Genomic DNA, 18,959 nt, shown 5'->3' on the forward strand with positions numbered 1-18,959 from the left:
CTGGTTTCCTTTGCTGTAAGAAAGCTTGTAAGTTTAATTATGTCCAATTTGTTTAGTTTTGCTTTTATTTCTGTTGCTTTAGGAGGCCAACCTGAGGAAATGTTGCTACTATTTATGTCAGAGAATATTTTGCCTGTTTTCCCTTCTAGGAGTTTAATGATGTCATGTCTTTTATTTATGCCTTTAATCCATTTTGAGCTTATTTTTTGTATGGTGTGAGAGAGTATTCTAACTTCATTGATTTACATGTGACTGTGCGGCTTTCCCAACACCACTCGTTGAAGAAACTTTTTTCTATTGTATATCCTTGCCTACTTTGTCACAGATTAATTGACTGTAGGTGTGTGGGTTTATTTCTGGGCTTTTTATTCTGTTCTGCTGATCCGTATGTCTGTTTTTGTGCCAGTGCCACACTGTTTTGATTAGTATTATCTTTGTAGTATTGTCTGAAGTCTGGGAGGGTTATGCCTCCAGTTTTGTCCTCTTCAGGATTGCTTTGGTAATTCTGGATCTTTTATGGCCCACATAAATTTTAAGACTATTTGTTCTAGTCATGGATAATTTAAATCTACATTAAATCTGTAGATTGCTTTGGGTCGTATGTGTTCAGTTCAGTTCAGTTCAGTCTCTCAGTCGTGTCTGACTCTTTGCGACCCTGTGGACTGCAGTGCGTCAGGCTTCCCTGTCCATCACCAACTCCCGGAGCTTGCTCAAACTCATGTCCACTGAGTCAGTGACGCCATCCAACCATCTCATCCTCTGTCGTCCCCTTCTCCTCCTGCCTTCAATCTTTCTCAGCATCCGGGTCTTTTCAAATGAGTCAGTTCCTCACATCAGATGGCTAAAGTATTGGAGTTTCAGCTTCAACATCAGTCCTTCCAATGAATATTCAGGACTGATTTCCTTTAGGATGGACTGGTTGGATCTCCTTGCAGTCCAAGGGATTCTCAAGAGTCTTCTCCAGCACCACAGTTCAAAAGCATCAATTCTTTGGCGCTCAGCTTTCTTCCTAGTCCAACTCTCACATCCATACATGACTACTGGAAAAATCATAGCTTTGACTAGATGGACCTTTGTTGGCAAAGTAATGTCTCTGCCTTTTAATATGCTATCTAGGTTGGTCACAGCTTTTCTTCCACGGAGCAAGCGCCTTTTAATTTTATGGCTGCAGTCACCATCTGCAGTGATTTTGGAGCCCAAGAAAATGAAGTCTGTCACTGTTTCCATTGTTTCCCCATCTATTTGCCCTGAAGTGATGGGATAGCTATAAAGAAAGCTGAGCGCCGAAGAAGTGATGCTTTTGAACTGTGGTGCTGGAGAAGACTCTTGAGAGTCCCTTGGACTGCAAGGAGATCCAACCAGTCCATTCTAAAGGAAATCAGTCCTGAATATTCATTGGAAGGACTGATGTTGAAGCTGAAACTCCAATACTTTGGCCACCTGATGTGAAGAACTGACTCATTTGAAAAGACCCTGATGCTGAGAAAGATTGAAGGCAGGAGGAGAAGGGGAGGACAGAGGATGAGATGGTTGGATGGCGTCACCGACTCAATGGGCATGAGTTTGAGTAAATTCCAGGAATTGGTGATGGACAGGGAGGCCTAGTGTGCTGCAGTCCATGGGGTCACAAAGACTTAGACATGACTGAGCAACTGAACTGATGGAACTGGAGGCCATGATCTTAGATTTTGAATGTTAAGTTTTAAGCCAGCTTTTTCACTCTCCTCTTTCACTTTCATCAAGAGGCTCTTTAGTTCTTCACTTTCTGCCTTAAGGGTGGTGTCATCTGTGTATCTGAGGTTATTGATATTTCTCCCAGCAATCTTGACTCCAGCTTGTGCTTCATCCAGCCTGGCATTTCACATGATGTACTCTGCATATAAGTTAAACAAGCAGGGTGACAATATACAGCCTTGCCATACTCCTTTCCCAATTTGGAACCAGTTTGTTGTTCCATGTCAGGTTCTAACTGTTGCCTTATGACTTGCATACAGATTTCTCTGGAGGTAGGTAAGGTGGTCTGGTATTCCCATCTTTTTAAGAATTTTCCACAGTTTATTGTGATCCACACAGTCAAAGGCTTTGGTATAGTCGAGAAAGCAGATGTTTTTCTGGAACCCTCTTGCTTTTTCTATGATCCAACGGATGTTGGCAATTTGATCTCTGGTTCCTTTGCCTTTTCTAAGTCCAGCTTGAGTATCTGGAAGTTCACGGTTCAAGTACTGTTGAAGGCTGGCCCAGTTTTTCTCTTCTGGCAATTTTTCTTGCTTTGAAGTTGGCTCTGTTTGAAATACAGCTACTCCAGCTTTCTTTTGATGAGTGTAACATGAAATGTCTTTCTCCATCTCTTTACTTGTAATCCATCTGTGTCTTTATATGTAAGGTGGGCTTCTTGTAGATATGTAATTGGGTCTTGCTTTTTATTTATTTATGTATTTTGTTTATTTGGCTGCCCCAGTAGTTGCAGCTTGTGGGATCTAGTCCCTGATCAGGGATTGAACCCAGGCCCCCTGATTGGGAGCACAGTCTTAGCCACTGGACCACTAGAGAAGTCCCCGGCCTTGTCTTTTAATCCATCTGACAATCTCTGTCTTTCAATTTTTTAAATTTAGGTCACTCATGTTTAAAGTGATTACTGATAAAATTGGATTATTATCTAACATATTTGTTACTCTTTTCCATTTTGTTGCCCTTGTTCATTGTTTCCGTTTCATCTTCTACTCTTTCTCTGCCTTTTATGGTTTTAACTGAACATTTTGAATGCTTTGCTTTCTTACTATATCAGTTATACTTCTTTTTTCACTTTAGTAGTTATCCTAAGGTTTATAAAATACATTTACAATTTATCCAAGTCCATTGTCAAACACTGTACTGCTTCATGAGCAGTACAAGAGCCTCATAATAGAGTGTTCCCAATCTCTGCCTCCCATCCTTCACAACATTGCTGTCATTTGTTTCACTTATTCATAAGGTATCATAATCATTAACAGTGATGTTATTATTCTGGACAAACTGTTATTCACTAAAGAATAAAATTAGCATTATAATTGGAATCACATTGAATCTGCAGATCATTTTAAAATCCTTACAATGTTGGGTCTTCTCATTTATGAACATGTTACATATTTATATCTGGGTGTTCTTTCAAAAGACATCTGACTGTCTTTGAAAATTTTTTTCAAACTTTATAAAGTTCCTGTATGTCTTTCATTAGATTTATTCCAAGGATCATATAATTGTTGACTCTTGTTACATGAGGCATGCAGTTACATGAAGCAGTGTCATTTTTTATTAGCCAGTTTGAGCTATTTCCCTGCAACTAAAGGAGGCTTGACTAATACAGGTAGAATGTCAGGACTTGATGATGGAGCACTCAAGACACATCATCTTGGAGTGGGAGACTTATATACCCTGCTAAGTGAATTAGACAAGGGGGCAATTTTGAAAAATTAAAAGCATGAAATTGAGGGACTCCCCTGGTTGTCCCATGGTTAGGACTCTACTCTCCCCATGCAGGAGGCCCAGGCTTGATCCCTGGTCGGGGAACTAGATCCCATGCGTATAACTAAGAGTCCCCATGCCACAGCTAAGAGAGCACACGTGCTGCAATGAAGACCGAAGATCCTGTGTGCTGCAACTAAGACCCAGCACAGCCAAATGGTAACTAAATAGCTTTAAAAAGCAGAAGCAGGAAATCTGATTTGCAGCTTAAAACGATGACTTGAGGGAAGTGTGATGTTGTTGTCCAGTCGCTAAGTCATGTCTGGTTCTTTGCAACCCCATGGACCACAGCACACCAGGCTTCCTTGTCCTTCACCGTCTCCCAGAGTTTGCTCAGATTTATGTCCTGTGAGTTGATGATGCTATCTAACCATCTCATCTTCTGCTGCCCTCCTTCTCCTTTTGCCTTCAATCTTTCCCAGCATCAGGGTCTTTTCCAATGAATTGGCTCTTTGCATCAGGTGGCCAAAGTATTGGAGCGTCACTTGAGGCCGGTGTTATCAGGATCCTATTCTAAGTTCAGGGAAGATGTGATGGGCTTATTAAGATAGTGGCGGTGCAAATGGAGATGAGTTAATGGCTCTAAGAGTTATTGGTACAGAATGGGCGCGACTTAGTGACGGATTAGAAGGCTATTATGATAGATGGGGGTAGTTAAAGATGATTCCCAGATTTTGGCTGCAATAAGTAGCAGAATAATGGTAGAGCAGTAGAGAAGGGGGCTATGAAGAAGGATGATGAATTGTTTGGCATGTGAGCTTCAGATGATATGAAGTGGATGAGTTTGGAGCTTTGTACATATAGATATATACATATAGCTAAAGATCTGTTTGAGTGTAAACGAGATCACTGAGAAGAAAGTATAGAAAAGGAAAACCTTAAAAATGATTGGCTGTGGAATCGGATTTTTCTGGAGTCATCAGTGATGCAGGCTAAGAAACAATCTTGAAAGATGTAGGGGAAAACTCAGGGAAGAATGGTGTCACAGAAGTCAGGGAAGAAAGAATTTCAAAGGAGTGATCAAAATCTCAAAATACAAGGAAAGGGCAAGTGATATTTTAATTACTGAGATATGTTGACTTTGCAACTTACAAGTTATTGTTCACCTCAGTGAGAGCAGCCTTCATGAGGACTGAATGAGAAGTGGAGAAATGGAGATAAATTCTTGTAGTTGTTGCAGGCAACTTGACTGAGAAAAAGCGGGATGGAGAGTTTTTAATTTGTTTAGAGATAAGGGACATTGTACATGTGTGTGTGCTCAAAGAATGGAACCATCTGTAAGGAAGAGTTTGAAAAGTGGGAGGACATGGATTCAAGCCCAGACATAATTGAGTACCCAGCTTTATGTGTGTGTGTGAGTGTGGAGTTTAAGAGCAGGGAGACGTCTGGTACAGTGTGAGGCTGCGACTGATGGCCTGACACAGGATAGGCTAGGATGAACTCGGTGAGCCTGGATCCATAGGCCCTGTGCACAAAGCCTGACTCAGCCTTGCTAGGTAACCATGAACGAATCATCTCACCTATGTCCGTTTCCTTATCTGTCCGGTGAGGATAATATTGATCTACCTCACTGGCTGGGATGAGGATTAAGTAAATTAACATCTGAACAAGCGCTTACGCCGGCCCCTGACACAAGCACAGAGAAATGACAGCAGCACTTCTGTTCCCCTGGGCGGATTTCCACAAATGTCTTCACTCAGATTTCTAACTTATGTTAAGTCAGGTAAACATCTGTATAGTTTTCTCTGAATATTTTCTTCTTAAATATCTTCTCGTTGGTGGACTCGAGCGGCGAGTGGAGTGAGGAGCCCGCGCCGACTCCGCTCGTCCGCGTAAGTAAAAAAAAAAAAAAAATCTTCTCGTTTATAATAAATAATTACTGGATGTCCCTAACATGTTCTCTTAAATCCAGCAGCACATCAGCACAGCACAGATGCCCCATTTCCATGTCTGCTTGCCAGCTGGTCTGTCTACACACACATACACACACCCCTTTTCTGAGTAGACACACACACAAACCCCTTTTCTGAGTGGGTTCCAAAATGTCCCTTCCTAATTTGCTATGAAGTGAGCCATAAAGAATTTATTAATAATGAAGAAAAATCATAGCTAAGTATCAGATTTCCAGAGGAAATAAGATTTAAAATAAAATCTAGAAAGTGGTTATTTTGGGAAGCAGGAGAGTGGAACTGGAAGTGGGGGACATATATGTTTCATCTCTTAAAAATAACATAAATTTAAAGCAGATGCAACTATTGAGATGTGATAAAGCTGAGTAGTAGTATGGTTATACTGTGTTTATTATGTTATTCCCTACAATTTTCTGTTTGACACATTTGAAATACTTAAATAAAAGTTCTTACTGTGGTACGGAAGACCCAACATGGATATGGTTAGAATACAGTAATTACTGTGAAAATAAAACAAGGTTCATAGACATTTTCAAAAATCTCACTGAAAAATGCATGAAACACACACACACATACACACACAAGGCTGTATCAGAAAGGATTTTAAAAACAATTGTGAAGATTTATATATAGTTAAGAGTGAACAGTGTTGAAAAAAATCAACAAGTAAATGTTTCACTGAAGTTAGTTAATATGTATTTATATTCTATATTTATTAATGATATAAAGGACACAGATTTTCAAACTTTCAAAGTTTATTTATAAAGGAAAAACGGAATGATTTTAAGACAAAGACAATTCCTACTTATTTTCTTTCTTAGTAGGAAAAAAAGTACATGAAATACAATTTTCACAGCCTGTACTGATTGATAAGTGATATTGACAAAAACTATAAAAATCTAAACTTTAGAGAGCTAGCAATGTTGCCACTAGGTATGTTCATCTACACTGATATAAATTAAATTCAATCTGTATCATATAATCCTTTTTTCACCTTTCCCCAGTATCTTTCAGCTTTCCTCACCCCTTGCTATGTCCCTCATCTCTAGTGCTATGGAGCAACCAGGCTCCCAAGTCCTCCACTATCCTATCCCTACACTGATCCACTGAGGTACACCTCAAAACACCACGTTTCTAAGAAGTGAGGGACACCTGGCACACTGCCCCAACTCCTGCCCGAGAGAGGGCGAGCTGAATGTCTTCTCAGCCTCCATTTGCTCCTTCACTTTATTCCTACTGGGGAGGCTTTGCATCCTTAGGAGATTTCAGAGAGCAGCACGGGCCGACTCTTTGTACCCAAAGATAACTAGAGCCAGGAAATCAGTCCAGGCATTTTCCCGCCCCCTGGTGGTGTACAGAGAACACAAGCAGGCCAGAGGAGCCTGGCCTGGAGCAGGGTGGGACAGGTAAAGGGCAATGAGGAGGAGGAGCAGTGACTTTGGGCATTGGAACTGAGCGGGCAGTTCCACAGGTACTCCCTCTATCCTGTCAGCAGTTCAGGGTCTGATGATGACCTTCAGGTAAATGCTATCATGATTAGGGGTCCAGAGATGCACTGGTGGAGGTTAGGGATGATGACCTTCTGGTAAATGCTCTCATCATCAGGGGGCCCAGAGATGCACTAGTGGAGGCTGGGGATGATGACCCTCCAGTAAATGCTCTCATAATCAAGGGGCCCAGAGATGCACTGGTGGAGGTTGGGAATGATGACCTTCCCATAAATGCTTTCATGATCAGGGGGCCCAGAGATGCACTGGTGGAGGTTGGGGATGATGACCTTCAGGTAAATGTTCTCATGATCAGCGGCGGTGGGGGGAGGTGGGCAGAGATACATTGGTGGAGGGTGGGGATCAGCACAATACTGATTTTTTTTTAATTTGTAAAAAAAATGACAACATTAAAGAAAATATTTATAAGAGGAGTAAGAAATCATAGAATCTTACTGCTTTAGTACAGCTATTTTCATGGCCTCTTCCTTCATTGACTTGAGACCTAAAATTTACTGTCTTTTTATTAAATATTATACCAAACAATAGCAATATTCCAATTATGATCAAGAAGGGGCACTTGAAGTATAGCAGCATTTCTACAGGGTCCTTGCCTGGGAACTCCCCAAATGTTTCTCCGCGTAATAGAGAGTAAGGTGCTCCTTTAGTAGGCACAGATAGTAGAGCTTAACTTGTTTCTCTCCAGGCCAGAGCCCCGAGCTCAGCTTTCCCTATGAATTCTTCAGGTAGAAGGTGCGCAGCCTGTCCCTATAGTAATAGTGCAAGAAGGCCTGATTGGTGCACATTCAGTCAGGTCCCCAAAGGAGCATGAGCAAGGAACTGAAGGATGCTATTTAAGGACCAAATTTTACTGAGATCCCTTTTCAGGCCTGCCTTCCTCAACTTTCTGTATCCACGAGATTGGAAACTTTCTGAAAGAAATGTCTGTACCTCTCCATTGTCCTTCCAGCCCAGGACCAGGTAAAAGAACTTAAAAATGGTCAAAGAAATCCACATCTGAAACAGCTGCTGTGCACTGCTGGCCCGGATTCTGGGCTGCACTGTCACTTCTGAACATGACACCTTTAGGGGGCAGTCTGGGTCCATGAGCCATTTCTTCCTACGGAAGACTGGTCACTGGTGCAAAGACTCTTCCAGAGCCACACACCCACCTCTTGGTCCTCCAGGGGCTTTCCTCACATGGTCTCAGCTGTGCCAGCAGTTCTCGGAGAAGATGCTACTGGATTGAAAATGGGTGGGAGGAGGGGTGGAGGTTGCTGGCATTTTGGGGAGTGTACCAGGGCCTCTGGGGACTAAGTCCTTCAAATTTAACCACCTACCACAGTGCCAAGATCATAGTATGTGTTCAATATTTAATAATGGTTGCATGAAATGGAAGTAACAAGAAACCTAAAGCAGAAGAAAAGCTCTGGGGAGGGCGGTTCGCGATCTGCATGGGGCGGGGCTGTTCTGTGCCCAGGTTGGGGTGGGGCCCCTGCCGCTTCTGGGACTGCTTCGGTCGCCTGTGCTGTTGTGTTCCATGTACAGAAGCCTCAGGGGTCCAGGTGAGTCTAAGGATGGGGTGTGTGTCTGGACTCTGGTGAGCTAGGAGAGGCATCAAAACTCAGGCAGGGTAGGACGGCACGGAGGATACAAGTTTCGTTCCCAGCCCTCAACTTACAAGATCCCTCCAGGGGCAGATACTGAGCCCACGCTGGCTGGGCCCCACTGAGCCTATCACCCTTAGGAGCAGAAGGCCAGTCCTGGCAGTTCCCCTTCCCTAGGGCCACTCACATTTGTTTCCACACAGGTAATCCATGTTGGTTATAGAAAAACGCCACATCACTCTTTATTGGACGCCAGCGCCAGCACCAGCCCCCTTGTCTCTAGGCACAGGGGCACGTGGGCAAAGGGCTCCATCCCCCGGGCGGGGTGCAGTGGAAGCCTGGCCCCGCTTCCGCTCTCCTAGGGCCAGTACCCTCCTTGGTGCCGGGGGCTACTTGCTCAGGTTTGTTCAAACTCCATGTCACAGTAGCCTACGCTGAGGGGCTGGGCCTGGACACCACGCCTGCAAGAGGATGTTAAGAAACAGGTACCGTGAGTCCTCGAAGGCAGTTAGTTTTAGGCTCCAGCAACATCTTCTCCACTACAATCAACAGTCTCCCCTTCCCCCAGTTCAGTGGATTTCACGCTGTCACTAGACACCAAAATTCCTCGGGGTCTCGCTTCCAGAGATTCTTGCTGGGGTGGGGCTGTGTGTTGCGAGAATCTGCCATCTGGATCGGGTGCCTCAGTGATCCTGACACAGGGACACCTCGGAATCTTGAGGAATGCCTCCCTGCTTCTGTGCCCCAGCCCCAAATCACTCAGCCTCTTGAGAAAAAAGGTGGACGCCTACAATGTGCCCAGTGCTCTTGGCCCACTGAGCCCCCATTAATGGCTCTAAGGGGGCACCAAGGCACTGTCCAGCCCATCCACAGGGTGTGGGCATGAAATCTCAGCCTCACCAGTTCCAGGACCTGACCGATCTCTTTAGTGCACCTCGAGACATGCCTCCTTTATTATCCAAATAAGTTATCTGCTCAGAGATGGTAAGGAACTCGCTCCAAGTCACCCAGTAAATTAGACAGTAGAGGCTTAGACCCCACATGCCTGGCTCTCAGCCTGGGACTCTGCTCTCTATGAAGCTGTTTCCCCAGAGTCTCAAAACCAAGTCAATGAATGAACCAGGGAACTGACCCTCTTACGCAGGCCCATCCCAACTGGGACATGGGTGTCATGAGAACCCATAAGAGCACGGCCATGGATAAGAGCACAGACAGTGAAGGCAGTTCAAGTCCCGGTTGTGAGCAACTTTGGGCAAGTTACTGAACTTCTCTGTGCCTCAGCTGCCTGCCTCTGAAATGGGGATAAAAACTCCATCCCCTGATAGGGCTGTGGCGAAGACTGAATGAAGCAGTGTCAGCAGAGGGCTGAGCACAGGGCTTGCCCCCTCAACACACTTCTGCACGTGTTAGCTATTATCAGTGCTCTCTTCCTGTCAGGAAGGGATCCCCAGCCCCAGATCTGCCCATGGCCTGCTCACCTCAGCAGCTCACAGCGGAAGTGTGCCAGACGTTTAAAGGCAAAGTCCAGGTTGGACACCATCTTGTTGCTCCACAGCCTCTCGGCAACAGCCCCTGCTCTAGGCCTGCGGAAAGGAGAGGGGCACCCCGTTTGGGCTCTGGGTTCCCTGCAAGGGTGCTGGACACCCACAGCCTCTTGTTTAGGCACCCCGGACTAGCTCGGGGCCGAGGGATGTGACCGACACTTTAATCAGAGTGGCAGCTCACTGGAGGGCTCCCCAGGACTGCCAGGGCCCCGCTTCATCTTCAGTAAAATGAGGATAGTGATCCCTCCTCCTCTCCCAAAGACACAGGGACCTCAGTCCGTCTGACAGGCATTGTAAACAGTTATTGATGGCGGTGGCGGCAGCTGTTCTCAAAATGTAAACTCTACACAGCCCCCAAGCTTGCTGAGGGGTAGCAGCACTCTGAGGAGACAGCAGAGAGGAGTCTTAGTACAGAGACTGGGCGTCTCAGGGCTGGATCCTGAGCCATCCCGAAAACAAAATTCTCTCAACGTGCTCTCCAGACCTCCTTATCCCTGTGTGTGAAGTGGGGACAACGATCTCCATGTTGTTGGTTAGTTGTCATGTCCGAGTCACGTCTAACTCTTTTGTGACCCCATGGACTGTACCTTGTCAGGCCCCTCTGTCCATGGGATTTCCCAGGCAAGAATACTGGAGTGGGTTGCCATTTTCTTCTCCAGGGGATCTTCCTAACCCAGGGACCAAACCAAGTTTTCCTGCATTGCAGGCAGATTCTTTACCACTGAGCCCCCAGGGAAGCCCAACAGTCTCCATGTGACACACCTAATGGGCTGCAGGCGCAAATACAGAAGTCAGGCAGGAGAGGACTGTTCCACACAAACAGAAGCAACAGCGCGAGGCCCCTTCTCTCCCAGGCCTGAGGACGGCACTTGGCTGGTGGTGGCTGGAGGGGACTGAGCCTGGGAGGGAGAGCCCATGCCACAAGCCCAACCCTCCACACCCCCAGAAAGCCCTTACCAGAGCCTGGGGACCAGGTTTGTGCTGTCCACATACTCTCCCCACATACAGGCCTCTCCGCCAATCACCAGGGCCTTCTGCTCAGGGCTACCTGAGGGAAAACAAGCAAAGACAGGCCTCAACCACCTTCCCAACGTGGTCCTCTCCTCAGGCCATTTCATATGCTGATCTGAAATGTCCAACTCTCCTTCTCTCCCCCAGCTGCTTTGGCAGCAAGGAGAGCTCCCTGTTTACCTTCAAATGCCAGGGGCTCCACCAGGTAGATCTCCTTCCAGTCAGGGCCATAAGTTATATGGTTCAGGTACCAGGGGGCAGAAAGCAGGGCCCGAAAGCCAGCTCTGGTGACCAGTGCCAACTCCTTCACGTATTTTACTGGTATCTCTTCTCGCCATACCTGGATGATTGTGTCTGGCCGAACCTGTCACAAAAGGTCAAATGGCACAGAGGTTCCCGAGCCATGCAAGCAGCCCAGGCCAGGGGGGTGTGAGCCCCCTCTGCTCCCCAGCAGCAAAGCATTTCTCTGTGACCCCTAGCCACTGAACTTCTAGCCCAGTGCAGAGGCCAAGGCCCCCAAAGTCCCTAGGAGAGCTCCATGCTGCCTCCTCCCCTAACCCCTCTGCAGCTGTCCTGTCTACACTGAGACAGTAACCCCAGCAGTGAACTAACAGAGGCAAGCAGTGGGGCCTAGAAAACTCATCAGGGGCTGTTATGTCCAAGTATCTCCAGATGTGTCTGAAGATGGGATGTGGTTCCTGCAGAGCCCCTGATGTGGCAGGAAGGTGGGATCTTACTAGTTGATGATGAAGGAGAAGATAGCCCTGCTCCCAGGCCTGGAAGATCCTAGTCTATGACACAGGAATGAAAACCCAACCCATCATGCCAGTTTCAGGAATCCCAAGTAACCTAGCAGCACAAGTAACTCAATCGGTTCATAGTGAGGGAAGACAAATGGAGGCTCTGACACCCACACTCAGGGCTCAGAGCTCTGTATCCATGCAGAAGCAGGGAAAGGATGGGAGAGCAGAGGGAGGCCCTGAGGGGAGCACCTCTTCTCTGCCCCAGGCTCACCTTTACTTTATTATCAAACACCTCCTGCCACACCACGTAGCCCTTGCCATAGGCAGAGACAATGTCCAGTAGCCTAGAGAGTACAGAGAGTGTTTGCTCAGTTCCGAGAGGCTCTGAGCTACTGGTGCCAGTGCCCTGGGGGCAGAGCCTGGCTAGGGGCCCATTCCTGTCTGACCATTTGGGAACCGACCACTCCAACCAGAAAGGACAGAACAGAGGACCCCTTCAGGGGCCCAGAAAGTGGTCCAGCAGGGCCTGGCCCTGCTATGGAAAGTGAGGACTCTGAAGGACGGTGACTGCCCACTCCCGCTATGTCCTCACGTCTGGATGTAGAAGGATTCCAGCTTCTTGAAGTCATCACCAAAGCCTTTCTTCTTCATAAAGGCCTGGATATCTGGGTTGGACTTCCTGAATCCCAAGAGAAAATGAAGATTAATTCTTTTGACATCCTCAAAGCCCAAAGCTTGGGGATTTGTCACCTGGCCTCCCACAACTTTTTTTTTTTTCTTCATCTGAAAAACCAATCAACTGAGGATCTCAAGAGGCCACAACTTTGGGAAGTATGGCTGAAAAAGCTAAGTGAAAGGGGACCACTGATATAGGCCAAGAAAGGCTAAGCTTGGACCTGAAGAGCTTCAAGTTCAGTTCCAAAGAGAACACATCTCAGTCTCTCTGGGCCATGACATAAGGCTCTGAGGTCTTGACGCGGGCACACTGGATTCTGGTTTCCGTCTCTTACCTCCCACACCCTGGGCATATCCTGCTTTTTCCTTAATGTTTATTCTTTATTCCAAGTGTATACACAAGATTGCTGTCTGTCACCCATGGCAGCTCCCTTGCTACACAATGTCTACATTTTATTTTTTCTCTCTCCTCAACTCTTTCCCCAGATCCAGCTCTAGTTCCCATTTCTCCAAGAAGCCTCTCAGCCTCTTTTGAGCTAAGGAAATCTGAGGGCTGGAACCTTATAATTTAATACTAACTAGACACTGTCATATATTAGCCTCAAATTCATGTGTCCTGCCTCTTCAATCAGACTATTTTAAACTATCAAAAGCAGGGACTATTTTTCTCTATCCTGATCTTTCCAAGACAATTCTGTGCCTGGAGGTGGTTTTTCTGTCAATATCTCAAGACTATGACAAGATCATAGACTTGCCAAGACCAGGTAGGGCCTCTTGGTAGGTGGAGAGAGGAAAGGCCGAAGGCCTGAGCCATCTGGATAGACAGCTGAGGAGCACCTGAAACACAGCTTCTTCAGGGCAAACATCTCCTCTGAGTAGGCCAGGATGGGAGGTCATAGGGCTCATACCAGCAGGTGAAATCAACCTCATCTCCTCCAAGGTGCAGGTAAAAGTCTGGGAAAACAGTACTGATCTCCAAGAAGAATGTGCTCATGAACTCGTAGGTGTTGTTGAGAGCCGGATTCACTGGCCCAAAGGTGCCAGAGGGGTGAGACCCAGAGTAGCAAGGAGTTAATAATCCAGGGACACCTAAGGCAATAGAGAATCTGAAGCTAGTGTCAGAAATACACAAACCCCACATATAGTCAGATACATGATGACCATCATGTTCATAGACATTCCCTCAGGTAGGAGCACTCAGACAATCACTGACATAAGCATTTAGTGACAATCAAAGAAATACATGTCCACAGATCATACCCAGACAACTGTCACACACTCCTGCTGCCTTGACACATTCTTCCACTGGGGTCACCCTTGCTCCCAGAGCGTGCTCTCCTCACGTAGTCTGCCAGCAGAAAAGCAGAGAGTCTGATCTAGACAGACTGGCAAAATCTTTCTTCCACTCTGGGCACAATGACCTACAAGGGCATTATCAGGCAAGGACATCTGAGAAGAATTTGCCCATGTTTTAATAGTAAGAAGTGTCTTCTTTCGCCCAAAGTAAATTCTGCCTATCTAAATTCCCAGTGGAAGAAGTTGATGGAAAATATTCTTCCAGAGACCAAGGCTGGGGCATGCTACATCCAAGAGTCAACATCCTAACTCCCCATTGAAGGGAATTAGTGGACTCCCTCCAACTGCAGACATGATTCTTACCTGGCCCCCAGGACAGAGTGTGGCCAGGAGTGTCAAACTCTGCCAGCACCCGGATACCCCGAAGCCGTGCATATTCAATCACCTCCTTCACATCCTGTGCTGTGTAGATGTGGGTAGCAGGGTTGTAGGACCCCTGAAAGGCACAAAACACATTCAGGATCCCATTTCCTGAAGGTTAGCAGAGGAGAGGATATTCAAAATGGCTTCAGGCCCCCCTGGATATCAGAAAATCTGCCCACAGGGCTTCCCTGGTGGCAGAGTAGATAAGAATCCACCTGCCAATGTAGGGGACCCGGGTTCGATCCCTGGTCCAAGAAGAACCCATATGCCTCCGAGCAACTAAGCCTGGGTGCCACAACTGCTGAACCCGTGTTCTGGAGCCTGCGAGCTGCAACTATTGAAACCTGCATGCCTAGAACCTGTGCTCTGCAAAAAGAGAAGCCACTGCAATGAGAAGCCCACGCACCGCAACCATGGAGTAACCTCTGCTCGCCACAATTAGAGAAAGCCCACACAGCAATGAAGACCCAGCACAACCAAAAATAAATGCATAAAATTATTTTTAAAAAAGAAAGAAAACCAACCCACAGCCTGTTGATATCAGGTGCTGTCTTCAAGGAACTGTATCATAATTTCCCACAAGCTGTCCATTCATTGTCTTATTTCAGTGCCATGATGCCAGTGAGACAAATAAGGTAGTTATTATACCCAGCTAACAAAATATTAATAAATAAAAAAATAGGACCAGGAAAGATTCTCTCCTGAAGGTCACAGAGGAAATTAATGGTACAGTTTAGACTTGAACTTGACTCCAAAGCCAGTGCCCTTCTCCTATATGTGAGTGTGTCCCTTAAACTGGCTGGTTAGGAGGAGGGCTGATGTCCTTTGCTAGCAGGGCCATAGCCAGAGTCAGACTTCAAGCCATCAACTTGGTTTGGGTAAAATCGAAACATACCTTTTTGGTGAGTTCTGGAAAAGTGAAGCTCTCGTATGGGAAAGAAGAGTCATCGACCAGATGCCAGTGGAAAACGTTGAATTTATTGTACGCCATGACATCCTATAGGTCAGAGCACACACTGTGAACCCAGTACAACTTCTCCAGCTTTGGCCCCAAGCTTGGCAGGCCACGCCACACACTTTCCCAGGCTCAACCTGCCCCAGCTTCTTGCTAAGTGTTCACAGGTTCTCTGTATCAGACCTTCCCATCAGGTTGTGCCTGCCATGGAGGGAAGGGGAAGACCCTGAACATCCAAAGACGGCTGACAGAGCAGTATCTCCTCTGTGGGGATGAGTTACAGTCACACTGGGAGAAGGGCTGCAGCTCTGTGGTACCTTGGGGTCAGGAAGTCCCACAAGACCGTGGAAACTAATATTTCCTCTTGCCACTTGGTTTGGGTTGTCGGACTAGTGTTTATCCAAAACTGTGAGGTCTGTTGTGAATTTAATAGCCTTATAAGCCATAAATCTCAGATGTCAAGACTGGTAGATGTCCACTTCTCTGGTTCCATCAGAACACCAAAGGAATACTTAGACATGTAAGTCAGATGGGTAACTGTCAGCTAAGACTGCCCATCAAATTCTAGACAGTTAGGATCATCCTCAGCTAAGGCTCCTGAACATCTCTTTCCTAAGACTTTATACTAACTAAAGATAGCTGCCCTTGTTCAGAGAAGCCAATTCCCCAGCCCACCTCCTCTGTCACTGGAGATGGCCTGGACAGTGGTCCTCAGTAGCCAGCGGGGTACGCTTAAATCACTCGTATTTTTTTGAATCTTGGAGCAGGTCATCTTTTACATTTTTCCCAGGAACCCATAAAGTTACATAAATGCTCTCCGTAACTCCTTAAGAATATGGCACCAGATCTATCTGCTGTCCCATCACCCCAGAATCCTAAGGGCAAAGAAAGCCTTAAGGCCTGTGTACCAGAGTGTCCAGGATGCTAGCCAGTGGCAGGTAATGGCGAGACGTATCCAGCAACAAGCCCCGGTGAGGGAAGCGAGGGAAGTCCTCAATATCTGTCTTGTTGACATAGAACTGTGTGGACCAAACATTGAACATGTCAGGAGTCTAAGGCAATTCACCAGTGGGGTAGAGGGGGATGAGAAAAGTCTTCTGAGATCCCTGAAAACCCAACCAGCTGACAGTTCTTCAGGGTAACTATCTCCACAAACACCCCACACCTCCAAATGAATGACCATAAGCATGTACCTCTCCAGAGAGTAACTTTCCCCTGCCAGCCAATGCAGCTGTCCCACACACCACTCAGCTCATATGTACCAAATTCTCACTGACTCAATATGTTCAAAGCAGTGTGGTCTCAGGGTCATTGCTCAATAATGATTCAGGGGAACTAAGTTATACCCCAACTGGCAAAATCTACCAAACCAGTTTCCACCCATTATCTCTGTGAATACTCTTTTTGGGACCATCTTAAGCCACTAGGACTCTGTTTTAGGCAAAAGAAGGTATTTCCAGGACTCTCAATATTGGGAGCAAATGCCAGAGATTTAAGAAGAGCCCTTTTTGAAGGCCCACACTCACCGTGCCCTCAGGAGATCTCCATATAAGCTGGCTAAATGTCTCCAGACCTAGGGAAGTAGAAAGGCGGATGTAAAGACTTAGGGAGGTGGGTAAAGAGTTAGAACCATCTGGAAGGTTCCTATGTGGCAGAGCACAGTGCTTGGGCATACAGTGAAATGAAATCTAGTGTAGGCTGCATGCTTCTCAACAGCTAGAAAAGGGGGACAATAGGAAGCCAGTATCGATTTTACTGTCTTTTATTTTGGAAGCGGGCAGTGTAAGGGGGTTTGTGCCCCTCCTAGCAATACACTCACCCACATGCCTTGTATCTATAAACCCTAAGTCTTGAATTCACAAAGATATTAAGAAGAGAGGCCAGAGCATTAAATGCTCTCAACAGCTGGGGCCTATGAGGACATATGAAAGGACAAGCCAGCTCACAAGGGGATAAATAGTTCAGGGGATAATACTCATTAGGAGCTAAGGGAGCTGATAAAAGGGGGCCTCCAACCTGCTGCCTCTTCACTTTGAATTGTGAGAATGTGATCATAAACTTGAGTTTCATAAACTCAACGAGACCATAAACTGTGGGTCCACAGCTGGACCCCAAAGACAAAGAAACATCCACTTTTCCTCTTCAGACCCTGAGAATAGAACCAACTATAGGGAGCTGAGATCTGGCAGGTAGCAACTACCCCAGGAGACTGGACACAGACTCCTAGATTCCGGTGAGGCCCAAGGGCAGGCATGCTGTGTCCAGAGCACTAGATGTTCTCAACAGCTGGGCCCTCACTTCTACAAACCCAGCAGAAGCCCTGTAAAAGATTGCCAGAATCCTAAATTTTCAGAATTTAAAAATCTGTGAGACCTTTGGGGTCACTGAGCACCTCCTTTGAGGCCAACTTCCAGTGTACCATTTGGGCTTCTCTCCAGTCTGACGTTGACGCCTGGCACTTGGGGTCCCAGAACTCCCCACTTTAACCTGACTAATTGTTAACACCCACACAAAATGTAGAAGAGGGCAGAAAGGGGAGTCAGCATGCTGTTTCTCCAAAACGCAGGGGAGGGGAGGAGGGGCTAGGGAATAAAGACAAACTGAAACAAGGTTTGGAGTTCAGTGAGAACTTCCCTCATTCACCAGCAGAGCTCTTACCAAAACGGGTGGAAGTGTTTGGCTAAGTCTGCGTCTAGGGACCAAATACCTTCTCAGTGGACCAGGAGGAAGGGCAGGGGCCTATCGCCCGTTGGCTAGCAAAGTCCTCATTTTATCACTGTTTACCTCTTTTTTGACATTTATCTCTTTATTTTGATGTAGATTTCCTTTTTAAAGAGCCCTTCCAATCTTGGGTCCGTGGTGAGAGCTGAACAAACTGTGTGCGTGGCAGGGTGGGCTCCTCTCCCCAGCCGCCTGCCCCTGCTGGTGCCTGCCATCCACCTGCAGGGACTCCCTCTGCTTCCCAGAGTGCCTGCCAGGGGAGTGGCTGTCGCTGCACAGGCTGTGACACCTGCCAGCTGCTGGAGACAGCAGTGAGGAGAACACTCCCTGCAGGGAGTTGAGGAAATACTCCAACTGCTCTCCATAAAGCAAGTTCCTAAGCTGGGGGTATTTGCCTGGCCCCCAGTCCTGCCCCTCACCCCACCAGTGCCCACCTTCCCACATCATCCTTCTCTCTCCCAGCATCAGCCCCATCTTGTTACCTCGCAGGGCGCCCCAGACAGTCTCGGAGAGGAGGAGACTCTGCTCATCATTTATGGTCAGTGTGTCTGAAACGACAGAAAGGATTCCATTAGGTTAAGGATTTCTACCCTCAGATTACAGAGAATCACATATTCTCTGTAAAACCTCGGATTAAAAACCAACAATAAGGAACTTTCCTGGTGGTCCAGTGGTTAAGACTGCGCTTCCACTGCAGGGGGCACGGGTTCGATCCCTGGTCAGGGAACTAAGATCCTGTATGCCGTGGGAAAAACAACAACAACAACAACAAACAAACACATTTTTTCTTTCAAAGAAGAAGCATTCCCTGAGGGAGCAGGGCTGATACTCAGGCCTGGGGCCAGAGTGGGAGGGTGGTCACCCAGTGACTCTGAGGCCCTGGAAAATGGTGTGTGAGGAGGGGCAGGCTCGCGTGGAATCCTCTGCAAAGCACCCCCTGCCCTGTGGGTCAGTTTCCCCACCAGAAACATGGATTCCTGCCAGGCTTTAGCTCAAAGGACGAAGGGGAAAGGGATGCTTGGAGGGGTGAGTCCAGGTTACAATGTTCCCAGAGCCTTTGAAGTCACCCCCCTCTCCCTTTGTCTC

The 18,959-nt window shown here is 46.8% G+C and overlaps 1 protein-coding gene and 1 long non-coding RNA gene across 5 annotated transcripts in view; one reads left to right on the forward strand and one right to left on the reverse strand.

Moving 5' to 3' along the window:
• LOC132346341 (uncharacterized) overlaps nucleotides 1–18,959 on the forward strand; it is a 76,266-nt gene that overhangs the window by 40,316 nt on the left and 16,991 nt on the right. The window lies entirely within an intron of this gene.
• HEXA (hexosaminidase subunit alpha) overlaps nucleotides 6,149–18,959 on the reverse strand; it is a 34,150-nt gene continuing 21,339 nt past the window's right edge. For 2 of the 4 annotated variants that reach the window (XM_024997323.2, XM_059890256.1), the window contains 12 exons: nucleotides 18,356–18,421; nucleotides 16,679–16,725; nucleotides 16,061–16,171; nucleotides 15,093–15,194; nucleotides 14,138–14,270; nucleotides 13,387–13,567; nucleotides 12,396–12,482; nucleotides 12,075–12,147; nucleotides 11,241–11,424; nucleotides 11,007–11,097; nucleotides 9,984–10,088; nucleotides 8,719–8,966 (listed from right to left, as the gene is read on the reverse strand). In XM_024997323.2, the coding sequence (XP_024853091.1) occupies nucleotides 8,903–8,966; nucleotides 9,984–10,088; nucleotides 11,007–11,097; nucleotides 11,241–11,424; nucleotides 12,075–12,147; nucleotides 12,396–12,482; nucleotides 13,387–13,567; nucleotides 14,138–14,270; nucleotides 15,093–15,188 (1,014 nt within the window). In that variant the 5' untranslated portion in view covers nucleotides 15,189–15,194; nucleotides 16,061–16,171; nucleotides 16,679–16,725; nucleotides 18,356–18,421 and the 3' untranslated portion in view covers nucleotides 8,719–8,902. 4 annotated transcript variants of the gene reach the window in all.

This window comes from Bos taurus, chromosome 10, assembly GCF_002263795.3.
Source record: "Bos taurus isolate L1 Dominette 01449 registration number 42190680 breed Hereford chromosome 10, ARS-UCD2.0, whole genome shotgun sequence".
In the NCBI taxonomy this organism is placed as follows: Eukaryota; Metazoa; Chordata; class Mammalia; order Artiodactyla; family Bovidae; genus Bos; species Bos taurus.